The 27,828-nt window shown below is 49.1% G+C and overlaps 9 protein-coding genes across 9 annotated transcripts; 3 read left to right on the top strand and 6 right to left on the bottom strand.

Annotated features, from left to right (window-relative positions):
* Positions 1 to 1,082: 1,082 nt before the first annotated feature.
* On the bottom strand, positions 1,083 to 2,192 carry EI90DRAFT_2690740 (uncharacterized protein). Its single transcript, XM_039053470.1, has 3 exons — positions 1,839 to 2,192; positions 1,408 to 1,771; positions 1,083 to 1,357 (listed from the first exon to the last, which is right to left on the bottom strand). The coding sequence occupies exons 1-2, from the start codon at positions 2,004 to 2,006 to the stop codon at positions 1,439 to 1,441; spliced, it is 501 nt and encodes a 166-aa protein (XP_038909916.1). The 5' UTR covers positions 2,007 to 2,192; the 3' UTR covers positions 1,083 to 1,357; positions 1,408 to 1,438.
* Positions 2,193 to 4,680: 2,488 nt separating this feature from the next.
* EI90DRAFT_2941250 (peptidase S8/S53 domain-containing protein) lies at positions 4,681 to 7,210 on the bottom strand (the record flags this gene model as incomplete). The annotated part of the gene is made up of 10 exons (XM_039055263.1): positions 4,681 to 5,065; positions 5,115 to 5,170; positions 5,222 to 5,352; positions 5,403 to 5,548; positions 5,603 to 5,789; positions 5,840 to 5,913; positions 6,070 to 6,182; positions 6,233 to 6,276; positions 6,328 to 6,428; positions 6,489 to 7,210. The coding sequence occupies 10 exons, from the start codon at positions 7,208 to 7,210 to the stop codon at positions 4,681 to 4,683; spliced, it is 1,959 nt and encodes a 652-aa protein (XP_038909915.1).
* A 2,003-nt stretch (positions 7,211 to 9,213) lies between these two features.
* Positions 9,214 to 10,306, bottom strand: EI90DRAFT_3082701 (uncharacterized protein). Its single transcript, XM_039062026.1, has 2 exons — positions 9,527 to 10,306; positions 9,214 to 9,444 (listed from the first exon to the last, which is right to left on the bottom strand). The coding sequence occupies exon 1, from the start codon at positions 10,140 to 10,142 to the stop codon at positions 9,582 to 9,584; it is 561 nt and encodes a 186-aa protein (XP_038909914.1). The 5' UTR covers positions 10,143 to 10,306; the 3' UTR covers positions 9,214 to 9,444; positions 9,527 to 9,581.
* A 3,607-nt stretch (positions 10,307 to 13,913) lies between these two features.
* On the top strand, positions 13,914 to 15,226 carry EI90DRAFT_3082692 (uncharacterized protein). Its single transcript, XM_039062025.1, has 2 exons — positions 13,914 to 15,072; positions 15,132 to 15,226. Exon 1 carries the CDS (start codon positions 14,002 to 14,004, stop codon positions 14,983 to 14,985), a length of 984 nt encoding a protein of 327 aa, XP_038909913.1. The 5' UTR covers positions 13,914 to 14,001; the 3' UTR covers positions 14,986 to 15,072; positions 15,132 to 15,226.
* Positions 15,227 to 15,999: 773 nt separating this feature from the next.
* EI90DRAFT_3020890 (uncharacterized protein) lies at positions 16,000 to 17,027 on the bottom strand (the record flags this gene model as incomplete). The annotated part of the gene is made up of 4 exons (XM_039057570.1): positions 16,000 to 16,265; positions 16,316 to 16,402; positions 16,710 to 16,758; positions 16,830 to 17,027. The coding sequence occupies 4 exons, from the start codon at positions 17,025 to 17,027 to the stop codon at positions 16,000 to 16,002; spliced, it is 600 nt and encodes a 199-aa protein (XP_038909912.1).
* Positions 17,028 to 17,321: 294 nt separating this feature from the next.
* EI90DRAFT_3082678 (uncharacterized protein) lies at positions 17,322 to 19,292 on the top strand. The gene is made up of 5 exons (XM_039062024.1): positions 17,322 to 17,347; positions 17,420 to 17,725; positions 18,711 to 18,834; positions 18,863 to 18,999; positions 19,028 to 19,292. Exons 2-5 carry the CDS (start codon positions 17,557 to 17,559, stop codon positions 19,093 to 19,095), a joined length of 498 nt encoding a protein of 165 aa, XP_038909911.1. The 5' UTR covers positions 17,322 to 17,347; positions 17,420 to 17,556; the 3' UTR covers positions 19,096 to 19,292.
* Positions 18,890 to 19,707, bottom strand: EI90DRAFT_2689445 (uncharacterized protein). Its single transcript, XM_039053469.1, has one exon. The coding sequence runs from the start codon at positions 19,523 to 19,525 to the stop codon at positions 19,076 to 19,078; it is 450 nt and encodes a 149-aa protein (XP_038909910.1). The 5' UTR covers positions 19,526 to 19,707; the 3' UTR covers positions 18,890 to 19,075.
* A 572-nt stretch (positions 19,708 to 20,279) lies between these two features.
* EI90DRAFT_3082675 (uncharacterized protein) lies at positions 20,280 to 21,671 on the bottom strand (the record flags this gene model as incomplete). Its single annotated transcript, XM_039062023.1, is given in 4 exon segments — positions 20,280 to 20,319; positions 20,330 to 20,335; positions 20,346 to 21,277; positions 21,628 to 21,671. A coding segment is annotated over 1 exon segment (495 nt), but the record flags the coding sequence as incomplete, so codon positions are not given.
* Positions 21,672 to 22,498: 827 nt separating this feature from the next.
* Positions 22,499 to 23,750, top strand: EI90DRAFT_3002204 (uncharacterized protein). The gene is made up of 4 exons (XM_039056344.1): positions 22,499 to 22,700; positions 22,745 to 22,768; positions 22,838 to 22,870; positions 22,904 to 23,750. Exons 3-4 carry the CDS (start codon positions 22,839 to 22,841, stop codon positions 23,439 to 23,441), a joined length of 570 nt encoding a protein of 189 aa, XP_038909908.1. The 5' UTR covers positions 22,499 to 22,700; positions 22,745 to 22,768; position 22,838; the 3' UTR covers positions 23,442 to 23,750.
* The last annotated feature ends 4,078 nt before the right edge of the window (positions 23,751 to 27,828 follow it).

Below are 27,828 nucleotides of genomic sequence, written 5' to 3'. Positions count from 1 at the left end.
GGTAATCGACAAAAGCGTGCCTATCGTATGGAATGTATCACCTGTACGTTTAGGAGATATCGCGAGCACCGCCTCACCGAGAGATACTTCTATCATAGTAACCATCCCTATGTTATCTCGGCAACACCATCCCTCCGCTCTGTCGCCGAAGTCAAACTCAGTGTCAATGGTTATGTTATTCTCTTGTCATTTCACGTCACTTGTGGAATGTGTAATTCATCTCGGACAACATATAGAGACAGCGGTCCCTTGTCCCCACAAATAATACGTGGCCTGATCTCGAAACAGACATGCATGTCCATGACATACGTTGAATTTCCGACTTGACTTAGATCGGGCTATTGGATTCATTCCATACTGGCGCGAAGACGTATGCATGGTTGCTGTGCTCAGGGAGTGATATATGCAAGACCTCCTGGGTCTCACATTAATGCATTATACACGTAATTCCAACATGACCAAGCGCTCCCCCTGAAACAGCGCCAAGGCGGCCTCAACACGCTCCCTTCCATGACAACATGAAGAATGCCAGCACGGGCATAGCAGTACAGAGCACGCGGGGCCAACTTCTTGAGGAATGTGCGCGTGATTAGATATCATATACAAACAAGACTCTGTCGTGATCGTAAGTACTTGGCCAACCAAGCTTGCCGTGTGTGGCTTTGTGATAGCAGTCCATCGTCACAGGTGCTGACGGCCAACTTGCCACCGGCCAGAATTTTGCCGATGTGCGAGGCCAAAGGCGCGCAAAGCCTAAGAAGGCTTTTGGGCCACATTCACTTGTTCTTCCTTATTATCATGTATGGCACGCAGCCCTTCACGTTGCCACTCTTGGATGTATGTCATCCAACAACCTCATGTCGTGCTCAGGCGAGTCTACTCAAGTATGCCATGAACGTTTGTTCTTATGGTCTGATCGAAGCCCGGACAGCGAATCCTTAGCTAGTTCGGCTCACACAACACGCAATACCGCTCAGATCGGATACCTCAACCAGACGAGCCTCGGTTGACGAGCGGTTGCGAACGTCATAAGCAGTATGAGTTCGACTCCGGGTGCCAGTGAGACGGTCGTTCCCCGTGTTCCCCGGCCCTACAAATTTGCCGAGGACTGCTGCGCTAACTGCAACCTCACCATCGACGGGATCCGAGTGGATACTGAACGCAACGTGGTACTTATTATTATTTCTTTTATGGTTTATATAATCCAGGGGCTCCTTCGAATCCCACTTCGACTCTGACGACCACACAAGTAGAAATGCAAACTAATCAATACTACAAAACTATATGACAATACAATCCAAAACGTAGACTGGGATACTGTGTGGACAGATTTTGCGTCGCAGATCGAGTGGGCACACTATCAAAGGCTCAATAGTGAGACGCAAACAGTGAACAACTTGTACCCACAACAATACGATCGAGGTCCAACCAAACATTGTCAGCCACGTAAGAGATTGACAGCTGGGGGCACGGAAAGTTTGTCATACGAGAACGAATACAAACCAAGGCTTTCCCCAATGCTATGCAATGATGCACCCAGGCTGAGTGAAGTGGCCTCCGTCGCCAAAGGAAACGGGAGTGTAGGCATCCTCAGCTGACAGACTATTCTCGTCCATAACGTTGGGGCTGGGAAGGAAAATGGCGTAGAATGAATCCATGGATGCGCAAGGGTGTGAAGGCGAGGCAAACAAGTAGGCACTGCAGACAATATACGAGAGTACTCAAGATTGAAGTTTCGACTGCAGGATGGGAGTGACTTTTGTATTTCGCGCTTTCAGGGTGGACCAGAGCTCAAGAAAGATGGCACAACGGCGAAGCATCCAGAAGAAGTTACAAACCACGTCACAACGCCAACGAGGGAAAATTCTCGCTAGTCTGTTTTCGAAATGGACGGAGAACCCGGAACCATAGCGACGGGTGTTCGGCGTTATTACGTGCGGAGACACAAGCCTGCAAATCGCCAGCAACCAAGATTGATTCCTATCCTTTGTCCACTGAATTGGCATTCGCGAATAACAACTTCTTGTCCGTGGGCATACTTGTCGACATGCTATCGAGGGTTATGCGGCCGGTGTGGGAGTATGTTTGTTAAAGCACCAGCTCAGCAGAGCACGGCTCGGTTGGGATGACTGCAGACTCTTCGAGATAAAATTGTCCAGAGAAACACGTGTTGATTTCCAACACTGTGTTTCAAAGCGATCTTGTGATCGTCCAAAATGGCACAAATTAGGAATACAACTCTTGTGTGATTGGCGACACTCCTCCGCACTCGCAAATTCACACCATTCACGGAACGTGCTTACAACTCTACGGGCTCGACGAGGGGCCAACCCTCACAACAAAAGTAGCCTGGTTTTCCAATATGAATAATATAAAAGTAGGTCTCATAGTCGGAGATCCTTGGCGACCGGCTTACTTATCGCAGGCAGACGCCCACCTGCCCTGTCGCCCGTTTTCACATGTCGTTCCTAATGCTTTCACCGATCCCACTGACGGCCAGGAAGTGCCCCTAATGAATACTTTCTTATGTGCGCCAGGCAAATATTCGTTCAGCTGATTGCCCCAAAATCCTTTACAACTAGATGAACAATCCGAATCCTCGCAGCCCCTTGCTTCAGCATCTATCCGCCTCTGGGTTGGTTTAGGTGCAATGCTATTTCCATCCTGACCTTCACCAGAAGGGTTCTAATTTGGCCTTGACAACTGGGCACAGTGCAGTAGTCGTTGTCAGCACGATGGACCTTACTGAAGGCTCAGCTTTCGCTAGTCTTGTAAATGGGAATGCTAGCCCGTACCATTCCTGAGCGATGCCTTGGCCTGCAGGTTATAATTGGAGGCTTGACATATGAGGCGTCCATGCCATCAGTGACCGACGCACTTGAATTTCCGATACATCGTTCATCATTGCCGTTGGATGTGAAAACGCTGATACACATCGCCAAGTAGACCGGTTTCCTTCCAATTGAAGGAGGCTCGCCAATGCGCGGGAATGTCTGAGCGGCAAGAATGATATCATGAATCGGCGTGGAACTGGTGTCTTGGGGGTCCGTGTTCTAACTAATGAGCTTCATTGGCCGATTATTCGTCAGCCTGGGACTGTCCATTGCGGGTGGACTGTCAGTGATTATGCATGCTTTACTCCCGAATCCTTCACAGATACGTGCCAATCATCCGAATTGTCAACTGTAACTATAAAACCCTTTCTACGCGGTGGGACTTGAGCGCTGACAAGCAAAGTTCCCCATTCTGTGTCAGGCTGTTCTTCTTTTCTCTCTCCTGGAGAGACGGGTGCACAAGGCGATGCTACAGCAAACGGATGCTCGGAAGCGAAGGAAATGATGAGGGGCGGAGAACTTGGATATGCCTTTGAAGAATGCCTACTTATCAGAGAGCTAGCCATGCTCTCCAGCCTGGATTTGCACTTGCTTGGGTTATCCCTCTCAACACCTGGCCCCCATCGCCGGCCGAACGCTGAGAATGAGCCATGCGCTATAGTGTGATTCGAAACGTTCTCAGTTGCTTCTAATGAAGTCCGTGGAATGCTGCAATGCACGGGCTCTATGAGTGCTATCTATTTTGGAGCCTCGTCAGTACTGATCTAGTGTTTGTGACCCTCTTCAGCTTTCCTTCATTTGCATCACCATCATTATATCAGAGCTAGCGTCGGCAACTGGGCGCGAATCTGATTTTTGGATGATCACAAGATCCCCCTTGTCTCCTTGTCATTCATCCAAATCGGGCGTGTCGATTTTTTTTTCTCGCCTGCTGTAAAATGTACTCTCACGCCGGCTGCATAACCCTCGATAGCATGTCGACAAGTATGCCTACAGACCACAAGTTATTATTCGGTTGGCCGTGCCCCGAAATGGTTGTGCCAAGTGTCAATTCAGTGGACAAAGGGTGGGAATTAATCTTGGTTGCTGGCCGAACACCGTCGCTATGGTTCCGGGTTCTCCAAGGTTGACCTGACAGATTTGCCCTCGTTGACAATGTGGTGGGGAAGCTTTTGTAACTTCTTATGGATGCTTCGCCTTCGATGCACAGTTGTGCCACCTTTCTTGAGCTCTGGCCCACCCTGCAAGCGCAAAATATAAAAGTCGCTCCCATCCTGCAGTCGAGACTTCAATCTTGAGCACTCTCGTATATTGTCCACAGTGTCTACCCTGTCTGCCTCGCCTTCCACACCCTTGTGTATCCATGGATTTCTTCTACACCATTTTCCTTTCCAGCCCCAACGTTACGGACGAGAACAGTCTGTCTGCTGAGGATGCCTACACCCCCGTCTCCTTTGGCGGCGGAGGCTACGTGCAGCCCGAGTGCATTATTGCGTAGCATTGAGGCAAACTTTGGTTTGTATCCGTTCTCGTATGACAAACTTTCCGTTTTCATGTCGCCCCCAGCTGCCAATCTCTTACGTGCTGACAATGTTTGGTTGGATCTCGATTGCATTATTGTGGGTACAAGTGGTTCACTGTTTGCGTCTCACTATTGAGCTTTTGATGTTGTCGGTAGTCTGCCCACTCGATGTGTGGCGTAAAGTTTCCTTGTGCCTTGCCCAACCAGTATACCAGCTATAACTCGATCATTTTTGAATTGTATTAATTGTATTAATTTCTAGCATTGATTAGTTTACATTTCTACTTGCGTGGTCGTTAGAGTCAAATGGGATGAGCCCCTGGATTACATGAACCATAAAAGAAATGATAATAATGTGCAGTACGCTGCGTTCAGTGTCCACTCGGAGCCCACCAATGGTGAGGCCACAGTTAGCGCAGCGCTTCTCGACAAATTTGTAGGGCTGGGGAACATGGAGACGACCGTCTCACTGGTACCCGGAGTTGAATTCATGCTGCTTATGATGTTCGCAAGGCTTGGGAAATCGGGAGAACCTGTTTGTGTTATATAGTACTGTATCCAGTTTGATGGCGACTGATTACGCTTACCCCATCCTGTAACAGGGTCCCACCCGTCTGTGGCCTCGAATCCCGCTGTGTTGCACCCAAGATTGCCACCATCAGTGATATCATTCATACCCCTGCCCCGCAAATAGTAAAGCAGTGGATTGCTTCAAGGCAGTGTTAGGGAATGGTTGAAGGAGATCGGTGAGGACGTACAGGAATCCGAGTGGTTTTCCCTGTTTGACAAGCGTCATGTCGTTCAGATGCGATACCTAGTCTCCGTAAACATGACGCACGGCAGAATCTCATGTTGAGATACTTACGATGGCAGCAACTGTGGGTGTAGATGCACTGGTACCTTCGAAAGCAAAAAAGGTCCCATTAAAAATGCATTGATAGGTCATTCCTAGAGCAGAAATGTCGGGGTATGCACGACCTTGATCGTTATATTTGCCTAAGACAAGGATCCAACAAAGTGCAAGGAAGATTGGGTCACTGACCCACCTTGAAACTGACCGTTCCTCCGGCTTGTGTAGTACGACACGGCTTCATCTTGATACGAAGGCCTCACGAAGTAATTGCTGAAGCCTCCGCCGCTAAAATCTGCCGCAACTTCAGGCCATGAGCGGGTTGCTCCGACAGCGGTAACACTAATTGTCATTTGAACGTGCGTTGTGTGTGTACCTCCAATACCGAATACTCACTAAGGACAACTTGAAGGGAATGACGGTACAAAAATGCCTCCCGTATTCTGACAAGAGTTAGGCGTAATCCCTCCCACCCCGTGATCGCCAGTTGCGTGAAGGACGCTAACGCCCCGAACGCCAAGCTCTGCGTACATTTGACAAATTCGTGTGGCGTAATCAATGGGGATCGAATTTTCATCATCCGCTGATCATTCATGTATGAGCACCAGAGACCAAGGATTCCGAGTCACGTACCATAGCTTATAGATATTGTGGTCGGAAGCGCGCGGTCCTTTTTGGCCAGCAAGGAAGACAATAGGACGTCATATCTTAAAAAACATAGTATCGGTTAGGCATGAACTTGGAATCGGAATAGACGTTCACGGTTCATTATTCGTGCTCCCGGGTCCTAGTCCGGCCGTGCTATAGATAACTTGGTGGACGTGAGTCAATGTCTGATCAGGTGTTTAAAGTAGCGGACAAACCTGTTCTTGTTGGATACTTGAGGAAGACAGTACATTTCAGCAGCGGGACGATTCCAAGAATAATTCTGCCACATGCTTACGGTCAGGGCGCTGACATATTGAAAATCTAAATTCTTCAGAAAGAATTAGCGGGTGGCGTTTGAAGTAGGGATGAGATTCTAACCCCTTCATAAGTACCTGATCCCGGGTATTGGGGATAGGATCCTCCTTGTAAACACGAAATGGGCTACAGCATAAACGAGAGTCACAGGGACGCACCATTTACATTCTCGATCGACGGTGTACTATTCATTGCATAAGGCGCAAATTTTTTCCAGAATGATTTCGTATCGTCGAGATTGAAACGATCCCCGAGAAAACTGGAGTGAAGGTCATCTAGCCATGAATATAAGGAGCCTGGGCGTTGGACACGATCTTACTCGACGACTGCAATCTGATTTCGATTGGATGACGGGGTGTAGTTCATAAAACCATAAACCGACATGAGATACTGTGGATCAACAGAGCCAGGTTGGCTTTTCCGTCGCACAGGTTTTACCGAATAGCGAGCCATTGCGAGGTGAGGCGAGGCGAGATGAAGGGGATCCACGCAGTGCTGCGTGCATGAACGACCAAGACCGTCCCTCCTAAAAGAATCACTCTCCCGTTCCCCGGGGGGCCCAAAGTAGTTTGTAGGTTGGATGGTGTCAATGTGGGGGTGGACTTCGTTCGGGAGGTCGTAAGAAGCGCATCTCAGCAACATCTTCCCAGAGTAGACGTTTGAGTATAACATGTATGTGGTTTTGAGGATGGCCTCCGCCTTGGAGACCGTCACATTTACACTAATCCAATCCAGCGCTGGCGAGCGATGGACAGCATGCAGGTCTATTCCATAGGATGATAGAAATGCATCGACCGCTCTCAGAGTTGCATTGGTTGGCCGCATGAAGTCCTCAACCTCCTGCTTTGCCAAATGTTGTCTCCAGCGAGGACTTAAAGGATTGGTGATGTCCAATAGCTTCTTCTCGAGCGATGGAAAATTTCCTTGACGCAAAGCAAAACGCAAGGTGAACGGATAATCAGGAGGTGGTGCCGAGTGTACCATCCAAGAGGGAGAAGGAGAAAAGGTATGTCTGATGTTGGAGACTGATGTAGACAGCATAATGCTTCCAAAAGCCAAAAGGCCACTTGTGACGCGAAGGACATGGAACACCCGTCCCCGGGGAGCGAAGATGTGCGGAGGAACGAGAGTACGAAAGTGAGGAGCAGAAGAGATGGAGCAGTGGACAACTATGTTCCCATTCTCTTGCAGATTCACCTTGCCTCGTCAACACCGGGGCTCGTAACCAGCATCATGAAAGAAACAGTAAAGGCACAAAGGCCAAGCACGCGTGCGAATCATACCCGAAAGAGGAACATTTGACAACCCTTCATTATGTAATGAGTGAAGGCCTGGTGGAGCACATCTAAGCAGACCCAAGTGTTCCGAAAGGGATTACAACTGAAACAGCCCGATGTCGGAACAGATATGTAGGTAGTGAATCCAATCAACCAGAGGGTTCATCTTCGAACGTAGTCTCCTTGCATTTTTCGAGCTTCTTATAGAAGCTTTCACATGACTAAATGTTCGCCGAGCCCAAGGGCTCTGCCTCCAGCCGAAGTGTATTCTCGTTCATGAGTAGGGAAGATGATGATGATAAATACCCTGTGGCCTCGTGATGACGTGGCAGTGCAGGCTGTGCAGCTATCCTGACCTTACACCGCCACGTCACAACGAGGCCGCGGGGTAATAAGATAGATCCACCACCACCACCGTGGCGTACATGGGGGGATCATCTCTACATTATGGGTATTCTGGTTGGTGTCATCGGGTGTCAGTGGTCCTCGGGTCTTGTAGTGTCCATGGGTATTGTCGTTGTGTTGGTAATAAAAGTAAGAAATAATCAAGTGAAATGCGACATGGGTCGGTTACCTGGGGGTGGTGTTCCTCGGTGGGTGTCAGGTTCTGTCTATGCTTCGTTTGTCACCTGTCTTGGATGTGCTGATGAATGACACTAGTCTCCCCATGCCTTTCGCACTGCCCATGTGGGTGTTAAACTTAGCTTGTTTGCCGTGGCCCAATATGTGACGATGCCTTCTCGTTCAGGGGCATTCCACTAGGATGTGTGTCCTCATCTGACTTGGTTTGCCACACTGGCACTCTTTGCTCTCCAATGTGGGCATGGCCTGTTCGGAATTGTGTGACTTGGCTGAAGGTCTTTCTTCCAGATTTGCTGAAGTGCTTTGTGGGTTTGAGTTTCGGTGCCATCTGGTTGGCTGTGTAGAATCCTGATTTCGGGGGGTTGGGCGTGTTTATCCACCGGTGGGTCCACGCTTCAGCCATCTTTCTCTTGCGAAAGTGCGAGTCAGGGAAACAAATACATATTCTCGGGAACTACATGCCGTCAATTACTGACCCCACTAAGAGAGGCTGGTCACCTGCCTACCGCACTGCTTCTGGGAAAATCGCCGCACTCTCCTGCAAGTCCACCAAAGAGACACCATATCAGTACTGTTGAAATTCTTGTATTTCTTGGGAGTGATAGTGTGCTGTGGCCAACTCACAACATGATGTTGAGCCTGTGGCGTAATCTTTCTTTTTTGGGTATTCCTGCTACCCAAGTCAGTGCGCCATTGAGGCGACTGCAGTGAACAATTTTTCGCTTTTGTCTCCCTCAGTTCAACAACGGTTGACTGAGGTGAGACTCCACTTGTTCTATATGTTTGTCTCAACACTCATGTGCCCTAGCGTAACATGCTAGCGTAAATCACTACCATTCTAAAAAGTACAACTACTGGTTGAACTCATATGAAGAATGTTTGCTGCTTTTTCTCCAATCTTCTGTGTTTGATATTGGCATAGCTATCGTCTGATGTAGCCCACCCCATATTACCGAGTGATTCCGGTTTGCCACTGCCAAAGAGGTAATACCTCTGCTTCGCAACTTTGACGATGACCACTCATCAACCGACAACGTAGGTTAACGTCAAACAGGAAATACGGGCCGATTGTGTTAGGAGAAACTCCACTTTCTTCGCTGAACAGACATGTGTATGTAGACAGTTCGACTTTGTGTTTTAATGGAATGGGTAATGATGATTTCAGCTTGTGTAACGAGGAGCATACAAGATCCCGTGGAGTAGGATGACACCTTAGATTCTTTGCGCATACCCACCACTGCATTAGCGGGTCCACATCACACTCAGATATCGCGGACTTAGAGGATGGATAATACAGCTTGACTCCACCAATCTGAACCCCCACATGCAGAAGGAACTGCAGGACGACGGGGTCACCAATTTTGAGAGGCGATCCGTACATACATGTCGCAATTGTAAACATTCAAGTCAGGATACCTGAAAGATCGGGGTGTCAAATACGTATATACGTGCCAAAAATCGAAGAGAACTCATCCACTACAAAGTGGAGCCTACTCACTGAAAGAGGGGGGGGGGGGGCGCATGCTGCAACCAGGTAAAGACGATGTGTACAATTATAAACGTACAACACTGGCTTCCTTCTGTTCCTTTAAGAGTTTCGCGTAATCCATTGCGGTGATATGGTTTAAAGAATCTGGCATACTAAAACCTTGGTAAGAGCTGAGGAAGCGGCGTTTCGCGGGCTCAATGGCATCAGGGATATCAAGCCATGTCGCAAGGGCCCATGCATCTAAGTCACCTCCACGAGCAGCGATAATCTTTTCCAAGTCTCTGGACGCTAAGGTCGTGGCCCTATCGCATTGATATTTCCTTGAAGCAAATAGAATCGAAATCCCTTCCTCCAAATTCTCGATACGGCGCAGTCCGGATGTCGGATAGATGAAACGAAGGAGTGCATCGAGGGTTTTAGCGTCCTCTGCTATCTCGATAGTCTGCGTCTCACCGCTGGTTTGTGGCAAAGTGAACATGCTGGAGAAAAATGGAGAAGAGATGGAGAGGATATATTTGTGCACGCGAAACTCAACGCCGTCGGTGGAGCGTAAAATAACATCGCCATCCTCAAAGGCGAGGTATGAATTACTCTCGGCTGCAGGTAAATCAACGTTGGTCGACATCTTTCAAAGATGATAGAGGCGTTCTGAGCCAATGCAAGTTGTACAAGTGGTGATGAAGTAATGAGCTCGGGCAACTCCGCCACGATACATTCAACGGAACCGAGCGGCCCCACACCGCGCGCGTCTTTTCCCTACCGCTGTCGTAAAGGCTCTGCTGTGCAACCACGTCGACTACTTCATTTGCTAGTCACCACATATATGTTGAAGCACCAGCTCAGCCGCAGGCAGGATACCAGCCTCTATCGCTCAGCCGGTTGGGATGGCGAAAGATAGAAATTATCGATGTAAATACATATTGTTGTAGTGCTAAAACAAAGATAGTCTCCCGGGCCCGATGACACGAAACCCGAGGAGCCCAGTCACCCAGAAGCACACTCATTATGTATGGATGATCCCCCCATGTATGCACGCGCTGTATTGAGGTGGGATAGCCGCAACTGCCACGTCATAACGAGGCTGCGGGGATACAAAAACAACAACAAAGATGGTAAGGGGTGGATAGCATCCATATTCACGATCCGTCGATCTAACAGTATGTATATGCCATCATGCATACTAAATTATCGAAGTTTTAAACAACGATCAATATGGATACTTAACAATATATTGTCTCCCACATGCTTGGATCTCCGCGTACATCCCTGTGGCTACCATACTATGGTGACGGGGGGTGTAACTATGTATGGGTTTTGTGGCTAGAACTCCATTGGCGAGTGTTGTGATGGCCCCGCTTCCTTGGTGATCGATTGAGAAGGATTGTTGGGGCACAGTGCTTGTAGGCAGAGGGCAATTGATGCGTCCAAGAATAGATAAACTCAAAGGAAGACACCAGAAAGAGGAGAAAGAGCTAGAGGATGACGCATGAGCCATCCAAGCAGAAACACGTAAGCGAAAGGGTCACAATTTACGTAATTATTCGCCGAAGGATGCACTCCTCCATATGGCTTACTAAGCGTCTGTTGGTACAGCAAATGAAGTTGAACGGTCAGCATGGCCACGAAGCGCTGCTCTCACCCAAATTTTAAGGATTGTTCATCTTTCCTTTTAGATTGTCGCTTCCTTCAACAACGAATTGGATAGGGATTTTGACAAGCAGCAATTATCTTTACACAAGAAATTCGTCACCCTCTGGAATAGAAAATCCTCGCTCTAACCCTTCGATCGATCCAACTAGAGTGCGCAGCGTGTTGGGTATGTGGAACAAAGCGGATCACTGCAACACCCACTATTTTGATTTGTATGAATTCCCCCGTTGCGCTCCATGAAATATATCCATGTATACAAGACGTAATATGTGGCAGAAAGGTCAGACATCTGAGGATGTGAGGATGGACCGGAGACCTCCGCGGATCCGCTGCCCTACTCCCTATCCCGGCACCCATTCATTCCCTCCCTGAGCTGAGCGATTACTGGAGATCGTGACAGATCTACGTCTACTGTGACGCACTGACTTTTCCGCCTCCCAATGGTTCTTGGGGTTCGACTCACATCCTAAATTGTTACGTCCCTCAGCCATCACTATCTCCCCTTTCCACCGAAAGTCATCTCGCGAGTCCCCTAATTTAGCGCCCAACACAGATACAGACTCAGGTCACCTGGCGATGGGAAGAAAAACGCTAACGAGACTTACTCTCCAACCCACAGCCACCGCTCTCGAGTCTCGAGCTTTCCTCCATCCCAGATTTAGGTCAGATCCCCCCCCCCAAACTTCTTTTTGCCGCCGCTCCAAGTTTAGAAAGCCCAAGCGTGTGCCCTTCTGGGGTGGTCTTTCCAGTTTGTTGATTTTATCAGGGCTCGGATGTCAAAGATGGTAGCAATAACCTCGCTGCTTTCTCAGCATGACCATCCGTGTAGTGTCGTTTGTACGTCAACCAACGCTACCATTACTACCACCCAGCTTCAAGAAAAAAACTCACAGGGCCGCTGCTGGGCCACACCTATGTCACGACCGAGAAGAAAAAAACGCGAATGCCTTTGAAAGCACGCGATCTAAGATTCCAGGCGTTCGATAACCAAATGTGTCAAGGGGGTCGAGAACCAGTTTGTCTGGTTACGCGGCTCCCCCGGGACGGCGAACGGCTGCGACATTCTCTTAGCATCGCGTCCAACCCTTGCTGGCTTGTAACATCACACAAGTATCAACCAGGAAACAAACCTCGGCCTCGGTCCTATAAACCAGATTCCTTTCGCACCCCGCTGTCTGCGGTTGTGCTGCTGTGAAGAAAGAATTCAAAGAGATGTGCCGCGTGGGCAGGATGCCTTCGGCAATCGCCGAAGATGGCTATGTTGTGGTGTGTTGATGCGCTTACTGATGGCCGTAAATCCGCGCTGTTTTGGAGAATCTCCTTTTGGCTTTCGGCCTGCGGTAAATTATTCATCATTGCCTTTATCCCGGTTTTGGGATGTCTACCTTTTGGAACTGGTGTGGTCGTACTGTGTAATCTAAGTTCCAGCAATATGGCAAGTTGTCTCTTTGGGAGACTGAGGCTGAAGATGAGGTCCATGTAACGCCAGAACCCATGAGCTCCACGGTCAGTCGTCCCCAAAGAGCACAAAAGTTATCCAATTCAGCGGTGACAGAGTTTAGTTATCGCTCCGTCATAAATGACTCTTACAAACTAAAAGGGATCAGGGGAAGAGACATTCGGCACATCCAATGCGCTTGTTTCAATGCATGTGTAAGTCTAAATCATTTTTGTATTGCCTTCATTCATACTTATCTCGCTTCTTGGAAACGCAGCTCCGAAAGGGATATGTATGGTGGTGCCTGTCGGTTTAGCATCGGTTACAGAGTTCGGCTCAGCCTGCGGATACTAGAGGCGATGAAAGGGTGATATGTGCATTGCTTTCCCAAAGTGGTTATATGGTTTTTTTACCGCACTAAATGACCAAGGAGCAAGAGAAATTCAAATGACCGTCTGTTCCTTATGGACTCTATTGTTTACGCCAGTTTACGACGAGGGTGACTTTGAGTAGGCGCCGTAACTTTCCCTGCCCCTGCCAAGATGCTGGCGTAAATCCTGTGTCAAATAGTCCTCTATACAAAGCGAACCAGTTCTGTACACCTCATCGTGTGAGATGCAAAAACAGAATGAACCCACTAGTTTTCCTGCTTGAACATGCCCTCGGACTTGGACTGGGCCACGTCCTCTACCAACTATTATTCACGACAGTTCCGTCCTTGGCCGACAGGAGTTTATGTAAGCGAAACCCACATGGGCGGATGAAGGCTGGGAGATGCGGAGAGTTTATCGTACGCGAGCGTCAGTCGATAACGTAACACAAACCGACTTATCCAGGAACTCCACCGTAATCGGCTAAATCCGGTGAGGTGTTTCCACAGTACTCTGACGCCCTGATCTTCCTTGCACATGGCCCACGCTTCGAAATCGTATCGTAGTATGGGCACAGCTGATCCGCGCTTGACTCTGTCTCGGAATTCTTACGGCCGATAGAGTGCTACCCTGGTGTACCTTGTGCTAATCAGAGCCTCGAGGCATCCACACCTCCGTCTGCGTAGATCTCGGCTCCATTTCTCCACTTCGGAGCTGTGCTAGTCACCCTTGATAACATGTGAAGTAGAATTACATAGTTCAAAGCTCCACTCCTCCACCGCCACCAGATAAGTTGGAGGTCGATTACCGACGGCTAAACCTATGCTGTAATCTCCGAAGGCACACATGACACGGCCAGCCCGACGCTGAGTCATTGCACAGCATTACTCTATTCCGTCTCCACCCAATTCAATTCTGATGACCTTCTCACGAGTCAAGCATATATAAAGGTTTGGACATCTCTCCGAATCCTTCCTTCCAACATCCACTTGGCTTTGTTTCGAGACACTCTCAGCCTCTCTTCCATGTCCATCAAAGATGAATTAACACCCTTTGCTGTAGAACCTCTCACAGAGCGATTCCTCCCATCGTTGCCGATCCTGGCCACACAAAAACCTGTCCGCGACTTCAAGTCCATGCAGATAGATAACATTATTTGTCCCTCCCCCCACCCATCTCCATCTTCGCCTTCCAATGACGCGACTGGACTACCTAACCGTCACTCTGCGATAACTGGTGACAATCCCGCCTCTCCCCCCACCGCGCAGCTCATTAGTCACCCACGCTCTCCTCCGCATGGCAATCCCGCCTCTCCCCCCACACTGCAGCTCATTAGTCACCCACGCTCTCCTCCGCATTCCCTCTCTCCCCCAGCTCCCTCAGTTGACTCACATCGATCTCGAGAATCAGATGAGATGGAAGCTCTCATGGAACCACCTAGGAAGTCGCGGAAACATGCTACTGGGCATCGTCGAGGCATTTCGGTCGATAATATGGTTCGAGTTGACGCCCCAACCCACTATAGGAGGCCGCCTCAATCCATGGAGCGTTATAAGGGTTCGGATTTAGCCCCACAGAATGGAGTTAACTCCACATCTGATTTTGGTTCCACTCCCCGTCCGCAGCAAAATGCTACGGCCCCTCTCCAGGCACCACTTCGCTCCCAGTTGCCGCAGCATAGCCAATTGAATGGCGATGACTCGGATAGCGGTGAATTCAGGAGCTGCTCTGCGGAATCTGATGACCAAACATATCTGATTACTGCGGAGGATGGTACTGTCATTTCGGTAGCTGACTCACCCGAAGCCCGTAAGCGGCGACAGAATACCGTTGCGGCACGCCGGAGCCGGCAACGAAAGCTCGAGTACGTCCGCTCGCTCGAGACTCAGCTTGCCGAGCTTAAAAATGAGCGTGAGGGGCTCATTTCTCGATACCAAAAGGCAGAGGAGAGGGTCGAGTGGCTGAAGGAGATGCTCATGGATGGCCGAAGCGCTGGACGTACCAGCTGAGCTGCTCATGTCAGCTTTCTCTCTCTCTCTCAAAACGATTCCAACATATTCTGTTCAAAATTGCGCCAGCATCTGCCCCACGTTTTTGTACGTAAAGCTTTCACCGTTGTGCTTTGCGCGCTATATTAACCCCTCGCCATTTCTAGTTCTGCTCAATTTTGCCCATTGCCCTTTCCGGTTCTAACAACCGACGTTTTGCTCGGACTCCGTTGAGTGGCGCACTCTGCGGGACAAAAGGCTTGACCAACAACAACCTGATCTTGGCCCCGATTCTTCTTCGACACACACAGAATGAAGGAAAACATGGCGGTCAGCGTTGAGAATATCCCTCTTCTCGGACGTAAATTTCATTTCAGTGAATACGGACTTCGTGCTTCATTTCCCATCCGCTCACAAATCGGAAAAGCTTTCCCATATACCCCCCATATTCTATTCTTGTGCTTATTGAACACCCACTTGTTTTGATCATATACCCCAAATGCTCACGCGCTATTGTAAATTTTGCGCCATTAATACCTGTGCTTTTGTTTATATATTTCTTTGCGCTCGCTTGTATGCACGTAATTTATTTCTTCATCCCCGATACCCGAAGTACTGCATGCGTTAGCGTCGCGAGTTTTTCAAAAATGACGGAACGTTAATTCCATCCCCCCCAGCTAGGAGTTGATGAACAAGCTGTCGGAGGGCCTCTCTACTCGTGAAAAATGCAACGGATGTATGCATGTCGCCAACGTACTCGCACCCGCAACTCCGGATGGATACCTTCCCGCGTTATTTTCGCCCATGGTGGGCCGCGCGCAGTAGGACTGATAAGGCGCACGAGGGTAGAACAGTCGTCCCGTCCTTGTTATGGTACACCATGATACAATAATCCCCATGCATACATATGCACAATAACTCTGAAACGTGTTCAAACCGAATCGTGCCGCGATAATAGGGCGTTCGGCCAGCTGAATCAGCCTCAGGAGGCTGAACTGAGGGCGAGAATATACCCCCCTTACAGTAAGAGTGCTATTACAGGCGAGGACAAACTTGGGGGTTGTCCTCAGCCGGGCCCATATGACCAATAATCGCCTGCGGGCTGTACCGGATGTGCTGAGACTTCAGCGGTTGTGCTTGTGGTACACGAGCGGCTAAGGAAGAGTGGCCAGGAAGCCCCCCTTCTTCATTTTCACTATTGTTCCCTAGTTGGGCCGTTGTGCCACTCTGCTCCTGCCCGACTTTTCCCTCAGGTCTAGTCTCTTGCGCCATAAGAAAAAATTCCGTACTTACCCATCGCACTATCACATAAATCGCAGAACAAATTACAATTTCCCTATCCGTCACCCACTGCGATCGATCCATTTGAGTTCTGGGTTTCGGCGGGGATACTCGAGCACCGAGCGCACTGCCGGAACAAATCGGTCATTCTTATTCCCTAGGGCAAATAACGCGGATCAGGACCAATGACGAGGAAGTAGACGAGCGGTAAACGTTGCGGAAGCATCATGAGCGCCCAAAGTCGTCATGCATTGACTTACAGTCTGAAAGATGCCTGGGCTCGTTCACATCATGGTATTAATATAATAACAATAATTGATCGTTCCAGCGCCGAACGGGCGCTACTGGGCCGAGACGTCGGGTTGTGGCGATAGAAATTGCTGGCCTTCAGCTGACGATAAGGTCAGAACCCTTCCCGCTGCTTCAGCCTGCTGAAAAACGTGTCCGCAAGGGAAATTGCTGACCTTCAGCTGACGATAAGTCAGAACCCGGCCCTCCCACTGCTTCAGCATGCTGAAACATATGTATCCATAAGGGGTTATCAGGGACCCATTTCATATGCATATCATCTGTCGCCACCGAACCAGGTGCTGGGGGTTGGGGCCCCATTGCCTAAACCAATCATGGTCGGGAGTCTCGCCGGCACAAGTCCTCATATCCGTTACAGTAACAACTAGCGAAATCCGAATATTCTTTCGTCTAAAGCCCTCATTGCTGTTGGCGACAAAATATGTGCCCAACTCAGTCCTAGCCGAGCCTTGATATTCTCGCCATAGGGTCATGACCCCAATCGGTTGTGTGTTGAATATTGGTCATTGCTCATTATTGAAGTATGTATGCATTGATTATCCATTTGACAAGAGGGACGGTTTCAATATCCCCCACCTCTCCACCAGGGGATATCCTAGGGTTCGGATCATTTTTAGCGCAAGTTAGTTGAACGGCCCTGGTGATTTTTTTCTTACAGACTCACCCGAGGCTCTATCTGATTTCTGGTTACTAGGGCCCATCAGGGCGCCTCGCTGAAGCCGGAGGGATCTAATATTAATGGCTGAGCAATGAGCTTCGACAATGTGGTAACATAATGGATGCCATGACCTGGGCAATATTCTCATGAGATACATGCATATGATATGCCTCATCAATGTGCTGGCATATCGGCTGGACATATCACCCTTTGATATCAGTCTCTTCTGCATGCTTGCGAGGCTGCCCTTTGAGAAGGTTGTGCCCTTCCGGTTCCTATATAAAGCCGTCCTTTGAGGGAACTAGTAACCGTTACAGAATCCCTCCAGGAAGGAACTTAACAGGATGTTCACGTTTCTGACCAAACTTCCCACCCTCGTACTCTTTTTGGCTGCGTTTGGGGTGTCTCTCTCGGCGGCTCTCCCGGCACGTAGCGAACCGCTCGAGCCTACTGTGAATGCATATGCAAGACGTTTGGAGCTGCTCAAGGGTCCGCTTGCCCCTAAGGGCTCAAGTGAGTCCCAAAAATACCAATTAATGTTCACGTCGTAGCTCACTATCAGACTAGGCGCCAAAAGAGGTACCGTCAGCGGCGGCGGCGGCGGAAGCGGGGTGGTGTACGTGTCGTTGGTGATTTTACCATGCTTTCATCTCACGTCATTATTATCTAGATGGACTGAGGATGCTCCCGAAGTTGGCCGTTCCAAATAGAGCCGGACAGTGTGTATTATATGCCGTCAATATTCTAGCAGGGCACTCATGGCAGCTTAGGTGATTCTGCCGGCATGACTGATCACGGTTGTGATCATTTTTAAGCACGACATGGAGTGACTGTCACCAGCACCTTTTCTTTACTTCTACTTGACTGATGGAATTCTTTTGTCGGTTTGACGACACTTTACTCCGGCCATATATGCGTATGTACTGGAACTTTTTTTTTTTTTTTCCTTTTCCTTAGTTCTCGTCCACGAGTCTGGGGCAATATTCCCTTTTGATCCTTGTTAAGTACAACAAATTGTGTTTCCGTCATGCAACGCACCTGTAATAGAAGCTTTCATCGATGGATTTGAGGATGAGTACGCCCCCGTATAGCATTGCTGTACCAACTCACCCGACGAAGTCCGGGTCCCAAGTTCTGTGCACCATATTTTATCAGATACCTTCTAGTATTCAGCGACGTAATACGTAAGTAGAATTTCATGTTACAATACATAGTATACACCTGTATTACAGTAAAGTACAATGTAATCGATCATCACCGACGTCAAAAATGGGCTGTGCAAGCTCAATACCATGATCTACAATTGCCCATCGCGGCGATGCTGTTCCAAAACGAAACCGACCACACACCGATGATATATACCGATTCTAACGCGATAATATGTGTCGTCTCTGAGAGAGAAGTGAGGGGGACTGGAGTGAGTGCAGCATTGCCATGAGCTCCGCAATCAGAAACAAGAGGATGAGTCGTTGGCGCATCGATGCGCTGTAAATTCGAGGTCGAGAGTGTGCATACAAGTATCTCGTACAGTATGCCGTAGCAAATTTGCTTGATAAGCGGAATCTTTCGATGGACACAGGGATTTTAATCTACAGCAACCCCATACTAATGAGTTTCACTCAGTAAAACGTCTGATTAGAGAGCAATCAGACAACCCACCCTAACAAAAGTTGCATCGCATTCCGTCAACTTTTTGCCCAAGTGGTGCACATTTTATGACTTCCCCCATCGTGGCATGACTTCCGGCAGCCATCTGATGATCTCACGAAACGGTTTAAGATATATTGGTGAAGTTACGTCGAAGTGGGGCATCAGGGACATTGCCCTTCTTGCACGGGCTCCGGAGGATAGTTGTGGGTAGTTTTAATGCATACAGTGGATAGTACGAGCACATACCTTCACTGAGGATTTCTTCCAGCGAAGCCGTGGCGGTGGTATGTGGAATGACATGATTAAAATCGTGCTCCGCTCAACCTCTCGCAAACCAAAGTAAGAGTGTCTGGGGAACGACACAATGGTCGAAGAAAATTCTGCTCCAACTCCAATAATCCTCCAGTGGGATTTTCCACGAAAATCCTGTGTGAGAAAGCAACCAAAACATTTTTGCAACCCTCTATTCCGCCTACGTAAGCGATCCCTTGAGTAACCTTCGGTTGCCGACCCCCCATCAGCGCTCATTCCTGGGCTCATTGATCCTGCAGATCCGCACAAACAGTCGGGCCGGTAAAACTTCAAACGAACACGTGCACAGCCGCAACGCGCGCCTCCGGCACTACCCATTGACCCCTGATCGGATCGGCAAACTCGAGTCATCAAACCCGACTTTTTTTTGATCAACTCCCTGATCCCGTAGATCCGGTGTTGTGCGGCGGCCTCCTCACTCCGGCCGACTGCCGATCACTCTGACTGGGCTCTGCCTCCGTCTTCTCAAGATGTTGTAAACGCGGCGTTCCAAATATGGCAACCCGCTTCAGCGGTTCACTCGCAACCCAGATGTAATATAGAAAGAAATATAACTAAAATACACACGGTGCTCCAGCGCCCATATTTATACTCCTCAACAACATTCCAGGCTCTTCTATGCCCAGCGCTTACGCAGGCGCCTAGTAACCTGTAGAATATTCCCGGATATTCCGGTTCAGTCTCATCATGTGACTCGTATTCCAACACAAGAATCATATCCTATACTATGCAATCATTTAGATCCCTGGTTGGGAATCCATCTCTGGCCATCGGATCCTGCAAGCGGTCTCTATTGCAATGATCGTTGCTTAAACAACAAAAATGAGCGCCAGGCTCAAGCTAATAACCGGCCAGTTCCCATTAGCAACGCGAAGGAAATTCGCAACGACATGAACATCTGGGCAATCGCTGCACTGGATATTGGATAGTGTGTAATCCCCATGCACAAGTGATTCAGATAAGTGAGCCGCCCGGAAGGAAACTTTCAATATAATTCACTCTGTAAGGACGTGCAGCTCACTTGATACCCCCTCCGAACCGAGTTACCGTTCAAAGTCCTTCAGAAGCTGCACGTCCTACTATTGTCATTATCGAAATGTACGGGCGCTAACACAATGCATTATGGACTAAGTAGAAAGTTGATTACATGCCTGCTGAACGAAGGCAATGAAAGTATAGGGACAAAAATATAACGCGACACATTACGACTAGCGCAAGAACCATAACAACAAAAAATTACAGCGCTTGAGTACAGGAAAGGGATATTGCAGGTGAATCAAACGAACAATGTGAACAAGTGCATCAATTGAAAGTGGGGGGCTTGTTGGAGAAAGCACCTTCGGATCCATAAGTGGGCGAAACGGGAGAATGAAACCCATGAAGCGATCCGCACGGAAAAAGTTGGGCATCTGTTGAAGATGCAATTTTAAATAGGAGTTTTGTCGGAAGTTGTTAAGAGAAAGAAGTCGATATGCTAGATTCAACTGCTGCGTCGACCATCCATGAGCATCTCCTTTAACCACTGAACCTTCTCCTCGGCCTTTTGGCATCGAGTTCTAAGCCCATCACGCTCACTCTGAAGCTCGGCGACCTGGGTCTCGAGCGAGCGGACGTATTCCAGTTTTCGCTGTCGACTCCGGCGTGCCGCAACGGTATTCTGTCGTCGCTTGCGCGCTTCGGGTGAATCAGCTACGGACACGAGTTCTCCATCCTCCGCAGTGATCAGATACTTTTGGTCGTCAGACTCTGCAGACCCCAATCCAACTTCGTCATCCAGGCTGTCATCGTACAATCGACTATGCTGGGGCAATTGGAGAGGAGACAAGGCGCTGCGGTGCAGACGTGGAGCGGAGTGGGTATCCGATGTGGGGCTACCTCCTTTTGGTAGGGCCCAAGTGGAGGTATTGTATGGTGCAATGGATCCAGGAGGACGCCGATAATGGGTCGGAGCATCGACAGAAATCATATTATCGACACGAATGCCTCGGCGAATCCCAGTGGCGTGTTTCCACGACTTTCTAGGAGGTTCTATCGATGCTTCCATTTCATGTGGTTCACGGGCTCCATATGAGTCGATCGGTGGGGAGAGGGACTTGGTCGGTGAAGGGGAATGTCGGTGACTAAGGGGCTGCGATGGGGAGGACGGAGAGATATGCATGTCGCCAACTAGGACAGAGCGACAATTTGATGGTTCAGTCATTTCGTCGGTACCATTGGGAGGTGGGGACGGAGAAGAGTGAGATTGAGGACCGATGATGTTGTCAATGTCCATAAACTTGGGGCTGCGAGCAGGTTTTTGTGTGGCCAGGATGGGAACCGACCGCTCCGTTGAAGCCTCTGGGGGAAAGATATCTTGAGTTGTAGAAGAGAAGTTGAAAGTACGCTGGGTATGTTCGAGTGCGGGCATGTAAAGCTAGCGCAGTTGAAGAAATTGGAGGAAGAGGGAGGAGTCGGGAGTGACGGCGGTTTATATGGGGCTGGACTGAATCGAGTCATATGAAGACGTCATAAGTTCAGTCGGAATTCGATAACATGCATGCTGTGCTCCGATGCCAGGTGACTCAGCAATGGTTCAGCCGCGTCAATATTGCTGCCGCTCCGATCCGCCGGACATCGGACAATAACTTCGGCCGCCGTGCTCCAAGCGCCCTGTGGAGGCTGGTGTAAGGCTGGTGGAGGGTTAATCTCATGAGTTATTGAACCATCAAGCAGTGAGTGCAACCCAGGCGACTTGCACAGCCCCGGAGTGCGAAGGTTGGAGGCCATAAGCGCGGTGCCTATACAAATGGTGGGTTATGTGTCTGCATGACTCCCATGAGACTTCATTAGAGTGTGGAGAATCAAGCACCGATATCAGCTGTGCCATGATATACAACCTAGGCGAGAGACCATGGGGTATGAGTCAATTTCGCACAGGTGGATCAGGGACCTCAGAATGCTGCAAGGTGCCCTAGAATGTCGGACACCGTTCTAATCGGCTTCAGGGAGCGGCATGCTCGTAAAAGGGTAGGTTGTAGCTGACCTAATGTGCGACAAATCGCGGATGAGTCAATCAGTCATCCTTGAATGACTCAACACCGTCGTACTCACGTTCATATCATCTCTTATCAATCAATGCTCTCCACTAGGAGGTCTTTTTAGGGTTGCGAGAATAAAGATCTTGACTGAGAACTGACCAGATGCGGGAATCTCGGCGCTTAACTCCTATCAGTCGAAACGAAACCATACTTTAGTCGACAGGCTATGCAGTAGGTCGATATCGAGTGGAGTCATCCTAGCCAAACCCACGCCAAGGAAGAAAGCGCGCTCGCTGGCTCGCATCAACTTGTGAGGCAGAGTGGGTTCTGAGCACTTGCAATCTTTAGGACGCGCAGAAGTGGCTCCGCGGCCTCGCTCATCTTGCGCAGCCGACTGTCTAGTGCTGTGAACCTCAGCCTAGTGTTTTGGAAGAGAGCTAGACGAGGGGGTGTTCAGAAGAGAAGTTGACACGGAAAACAGCGGAAGGCGCTTATTCACAGCCACTCCCAATCTGATCTCGATAGCATCACGTAGCAGTAAACTACCCAACCCACACGACGTTCTGTGAACAAAGTATGATCATTTATTGCGAAAGTACACGAAATTTAAAACAGACGTGGCGGGATCCGTATTTTGCTTTTTTAGGATGTCTCTCTCTAGTACTTCGAGCGGTGACACGTCTACGCAGGTTACCAGCCTCGATCGTGACACGTCGTATCTCACATATGCGGATGGCGATGTCGTCCTACGTTCTACCGATGGCATCGACTTCCGCGTGCACAAATGCGTCCTCTCCATAGCTTCTCCCTTTTTCTCCGATATGTTCAATCGGCTGCAAACCGACAGCGGAGCGCGAACGATCGAAATTGGGGAGGATGCAGCGATTCTCGACGCAATTCTTCGTTTCACGTATCCAACGCACACCATTCGTCGTATCAAAGAGTTGGACGAGGGGATCTCTCTGATACTCGCCTCAAGGAAACTTCAATGCGGAAGAGCTACACATTTGTTGTCCAAGGACCTAGAGAAGATCATCGCTGCTCGCCCCAACCCCTTAGATGCATGGGCGCTTGCAACATGGCTCGATATACCCGACGCCATTGGGCCTGCGAAAGCAGGTTTCATGCAACGTTACGACAGGAAACGCCACGGCCTCCCTGAATCATTGAATCATGTCAATGTGATGGAGTATGCCAAGCTCCGGGAGGAAAAAGACGAAAGGGAGCCACCTAAAATGTTCTATCGATGATGGGACAAAGTTAACCTGACGAATTTTATCACAAAACATGCCACTCTCGTTCTTGGTTATTAATATTGGCCCCTCCGTCTGTGCATTGGATACGTGTACGTGTTACTAGCCCCCACCTATGAGAAGCCGTCTATGGATGAACCTCCCTGGAAAATGTTGTAGCAGACAATCTTCACGCGCAGCAAATTGCTCTACGGAGGGGGGGGGGGAAGGTTAACTTCCACGGTGCAGTTGGGGGCGCCGCCCTAGCGACAGAGAATACAACACCTATACTTCTTCCCTTTGAATATAAAACACTGCCAGCTGAAGTGATCCCGACGTCCAATTTGCCTAGCTCGGGGAGTGCGAGTGGGGTGGAGGTTTGATGTATAGAGATCTTGAGACATTATCGCGGACTGTGCAGAGACCGGGGACGATGTGTCAATGTTGTAACGTCGGACTCCGACGGTCCAAACCCGAGCATTGCCACATTTTTATTTCTTCCGTCCTCACCCGATCCACCAACTTCAAGTTAACAGCAAGCATCTTCGTTTCTTTCTCCAATGCCTTACAACTCGTCTCGAATACACCCAGCCCGCTGCTGCTCAACTTCTATGTACCAAGATGCCTAAATGAGCCGTACCCCGAAGACTTTTCTCTTCGCCATTCTAGCTAGTCCCCGATTCCGGCTACACAGGGGCCTCCTTGGATATCGTTGCATCATCAGTCTGACATATTATCTGTATCCTTCACCTTTCGACGATGCTAACGATATGACTGGACTCTTCAGCTATTGCTTTGCGAAGTAGCTGGTGATGTGACGCGTCTCTACCTCTCCCTCCGCATTGCAGCCTGGGTTTAGGTTGTAGAATGAGGAGGCACGATGGGCTCACTAGGACCAGATGCCGAAAGACCGACCGTGGACAAAGGAGACCCCCATACTCATGGATGGCCGAAACGCTGAACCTCGTATGTCAACTCTTTTTAACGGCCTCGACAAAGTCCGTTCATATACATTTTCAACATGGTGCTCTCCGTATTTACACGTTTCTCGTTTTCATTCGAACATCATTCGTCATCTGCTGATGAAAAAAATCCCTTTGCATACTCAGCTTTCAATCCTTGCCCTTTCCGTATTCTACATGCATGCTGCTTGAAGTCGAGATATCGACGTACGTGCAGCGTCGGACTTCCTTTCTTGATATTCCTGTTACCTTGCGCGTGCGCGATTCAGAACGTTGCACTCACAGAGCGAGATTTTTCTCTTTCATGTCTTTCCTCGGTTTACGTACAACAGGACTGAGGTGAAATTATCCTCCGCTACTTGATATCTTGTCTCAGTTATGAGTATCAACATTTCAAACAGAGGCTCGCTCGGGGAACCACACTTGTATCTTCAAGTAGTTGATAAAATTGAAGGGCCTGATTCCACGTCTCTACAGACGCGATGCCGAATCTTTCGCCTGGTGTCTCATCTACACGGAGAAGGAAGATGATGGTCAGATCCGCACCATCAGTCCCCACCCTTTGTTGTCATGGTTCAACAACTCGGATAGCTGCTATTTCTTCAAGATAACAGGATTGATAAGCATTTTCAGCAAAATTCCACTTCACAAAAGGCATAAAGATTTTGCTGCAGCAATCGAGAGCGGAGCGCTTAGCTTATGTTTGGCTGGCGCCCTAGCAGGATTCTGGAAAAGAAAGTAGATTCAGTGCCATCAGTTTATTGTCCTTTCCACTCGGTTTCTCATTCTGTCCACCCAATCGAGCTAGGTCGAAGTCGATGAACCCCCCGCTTCGTGGCTGGATTGTGCGTTTTATAGTATATTGAGGCTATGCTATAAGATTGGGGACGCGTGAGTGTGTGATCTCCGTGCATCAGCATGACTTGCTTATCCAATACTTCGTCCAAGACAAAGCGGGCGCCACTGGGGAGGAGGGAATGCATCGGACGCAGCGGCGAGAATCGGGACCGCCACATCTTCCTGCTGAGAGAATATGATCGATCATCAGGAAAACCTTCGGGGGGGGACCTTGCCGGTCCAGTGCTGGTGACGATTGTTAGAATTCTTGGTATAATGGCGTACGCTATGACCAACTCACGTTTGGTGATGTTGAGTCGTGTGGCGTCTTAGATTTTCGCCAATTACCTTTCTTGGTGACACCCGTGCCAAAGTCAGTGCGCATTCATAGCGCCTGACTATAAAATCTTAATTTTTGGACAACCCAACCTTTCCTCAGTTCACGTACAACGGGACTGAGGTGAGTTGGTTATATCTTGTTTGTCCTTCATACCTCATGTATTGAACACTCGTACACCAGCGACAACATCGCTAGGTGATTATTCCAATATATATTTAGTTCACGTACAACGGGACTGAGCGACAACATCGCTAGTCCATCATTTCGTCTTATAACGATGGGGATAGACACTCGTCAGAGGGGCGGGTAATCAAGCCAACCCGAACTGCAAGCTGTGCGATCACCACGCGATTCATCTCATTTATGGGAGGTAGCCAATTGCTCATTCTTGTCTTGGTGTCTTGGATGCGCCACTCAGCGACCTTGTGCAATGCGAGTGGGCGGAGGTTGGCGGCTATGGACCATCACGGGAAAGATTGTTATTTGTCTCGTCGGACGATACTCTGGGGAATCATCGGTAGGGAATATCCCGCAGATTGATCGCCTTCCAATGGAACCTTGTCCGCGCAAGCAACGTCGTTCTATTTATTAGAGACTACTTCAGCCTAACGAACCCTGTGATACCGACCCCATTGTTAAAAACATCTGCTTGCATATTCTTTAGCGTTCTGTTCATATGCGGTGACGCGGCTAAGGCTAGTTGTGCTTTGCGAGTGGTTGTCTGATTTGCTACTTGATATTCTACCATCCTGCAGGACGTCAACATAACTCCAATTCATGACCACTGTCAAACCCGGGCCTACGCTCTATTTTTTCATTCCAGCCTCACACCGATGACCACCTCGAAGCATACCCCCCCATTCCAGCTATTGACCCCTACAGATCGGTTTTGCCTCACTCCTTCGAGCACACCCCGCTGCTCAACTTCTCTTCCGTCTGTGCAGGATGTTCAAGTGCTCTCGATCTTACAAAACAATCTCTACCGTTCGAGTCGTCGATCCTGCTCATATGGGGACCCACTCGTAAATATGTGGATATTGACACACCACCAATCGGTCATGTCACCCATCTCCTTTTGTAAAGGAGATGGGTACCCCTGCCGATGGTCACTGTGAGGGGGAGGTGGTCTGATAGAAGTAGTGTGAAGGTTGCGGATATAGAGCCTTTATACAATAGAAAAACAATTGTAGCCATAGTTTCTCCCCGGACAACAATTCCTGATTCTACCGTCCATAATGTCTAGTGCTGACGTTTACACGCCTCCCGACCGACCGCGTACCGAAGAGATAATTGATCCTAGTATATGCCCACCTCGAGTCACGTCGAGGCTGGTGTAGCGCACAGTGCCGGGCGTGAACACCAAGAATCAACGAACTAACTAGAGACACAAACCACACCGCATGCTGCAACCCCTGTTTCAAATACACGAACAGGACAGGACAAGCTAGGCTAGAGCATGTTGGAGTAAACCTCGGTCTTGTGGATCTGTGTTTGGCTTTGTGAAGGATGGAAGATGATGTTCCGTGGCACGCGGTGTGATTGTGCCCAGCACCAACTGCTGCATGAGAGCGCGTATAGCCGCTAACTCATCATGTCTTCTAGGCCCTCTAGCGCATCAGCGGTACAAGAATATGATGGAAGAACAAGTTCACGTCCATAAGTCTCAGGGGATTTAGAATGAATTTAGAATGAAGTATGATAACGACTTTCAATCACAAGGGGCGCTTCAGAATGCCACCCGATCTCATTAAGATTCTGGAGCGATCGAGTCAGATACGCCGTTGGTAGGATGACAACTGGCTGGCAGCGGAGTCTAACATTTTCTTGGATCGCCAAGAGCGCTCTCCGAGTTCATTGGGTCGATCACTCAAGATTCCTAATGAGTCACTCCACAAACTTGGACTGGCCAAGTGCTCCCGGTGATCTACAGACACTGGCGCCAGCTTGCTGCTATTCATCCAACACCATTAGGCCCTGATTTGGTTCAAAAATTTAACGAGTTAGCCAAACCCCAGGTGCAGTGCGATCATGATGGGTGAATGGCAACTAGCTGGTGCCAGAGTTCGGTACCTTCTTCAATCACACTGGGAGCGCTTCGAAGTGTCGTCTTAGCTCATTGAGCGACACGGCAAGACACCCGAGAGATCGAGCCAAATCTAGTTATCCGAAATCATACACCTCGGATTTGGCTCGAACGCTCATAGTTCTGGAGGCGTCACTCCGGAAACTCGGGCGGCATTCCGAGGCTAGGCAGGATACCAGCCTC

This window comes from Cantharellus anzutake (assembly GCF_015039405.1).
Source record: "Cantharellus anzutake strain C23 chromosome Unknown EI90scaffold_94, whole genome shotgun sequence".
Taxonomy (NCBI): domain Eukaryota; kingdom Fungi; phylum Basidiomycota; class Agaricomycetes; order Cantharellales; family Hydnaceae; genus Cantharellus; species Cantharellus anzutake.
Note: the sequence above shows the minus strand (reverse complement) of the source record. Positions and strands in the feature narration are given on the sequence as shown.

Coding starts and splice junctions, on each gene's coding strand:
- EI90DRAFT_3082678 (XM_039062024.1), top strand. CDS start 17,557: ATGTTCACGTTTCTGACCAAACTTCCCACCCTCGTACTCTTTTTGGCT. Junction 17,726..18,710: donor GCTTGCCCCTAAGGGCTCAA/GTGAGTCCCAAA, acceptor TGTAAATTCGAG/GTCGAGAGTGTGCATACAAG. Junction 19,000..19,027: donor AAACGGTTTAAGATATATTG/GTGAAGTTACGT, acceptor GTGGGGCATCAG/GGACATTGCCCTTCTTGCAC.
- EI90DRAFT_2690740 (XM_039053470.1), bottom strand. CDS start 2,006: ATGCCAATTCAGTGGACAAAGGATAGGAATCAATCTTGGTTGCTGGCG. Junction 1,772..1,838: donor CTCGTTGGCGTTGTGACGTG/GTTTGTAACTTC, acceptor CCACCCTGAAAG/CGCGAAATACAAAAGTCACT.
- EI90DRAFT_3002204 (XM_039056344.1), top strand. CDS start 22,839: ATGTCTCTCTCTAGTACTTCGAGCGGTGACAC. Junction 22,871..22,903: donor AGTACTTCGAGCGGTGACAC/GTCTACGCAGGT, acceptor CGATCGTGACAC/GTCGTATCTCACATATGCGG.
- EI90DRAFT_3082701 (XM_039062026.1), bottom strand. CDS start 10,142: ATGTCGACCAACGTTGATTTACCTGCAGCCGAGAGTAATTCATACCTC.
- EI90DRAFT_3082692 (XM_039062025.1), top strand. CDS start 14,002: ATGTCCATCAAAGATGAATTAACACCCTTTGCTGTAGAACCTCTCACA.
- EI90DRAFT_2689445 (XM_039053469.1), bottom strand. CDS start 19,525: ATGACTCGAGTTTGCCGATCCGATCAGGGGTCAATGGGTAGTGCCGGA.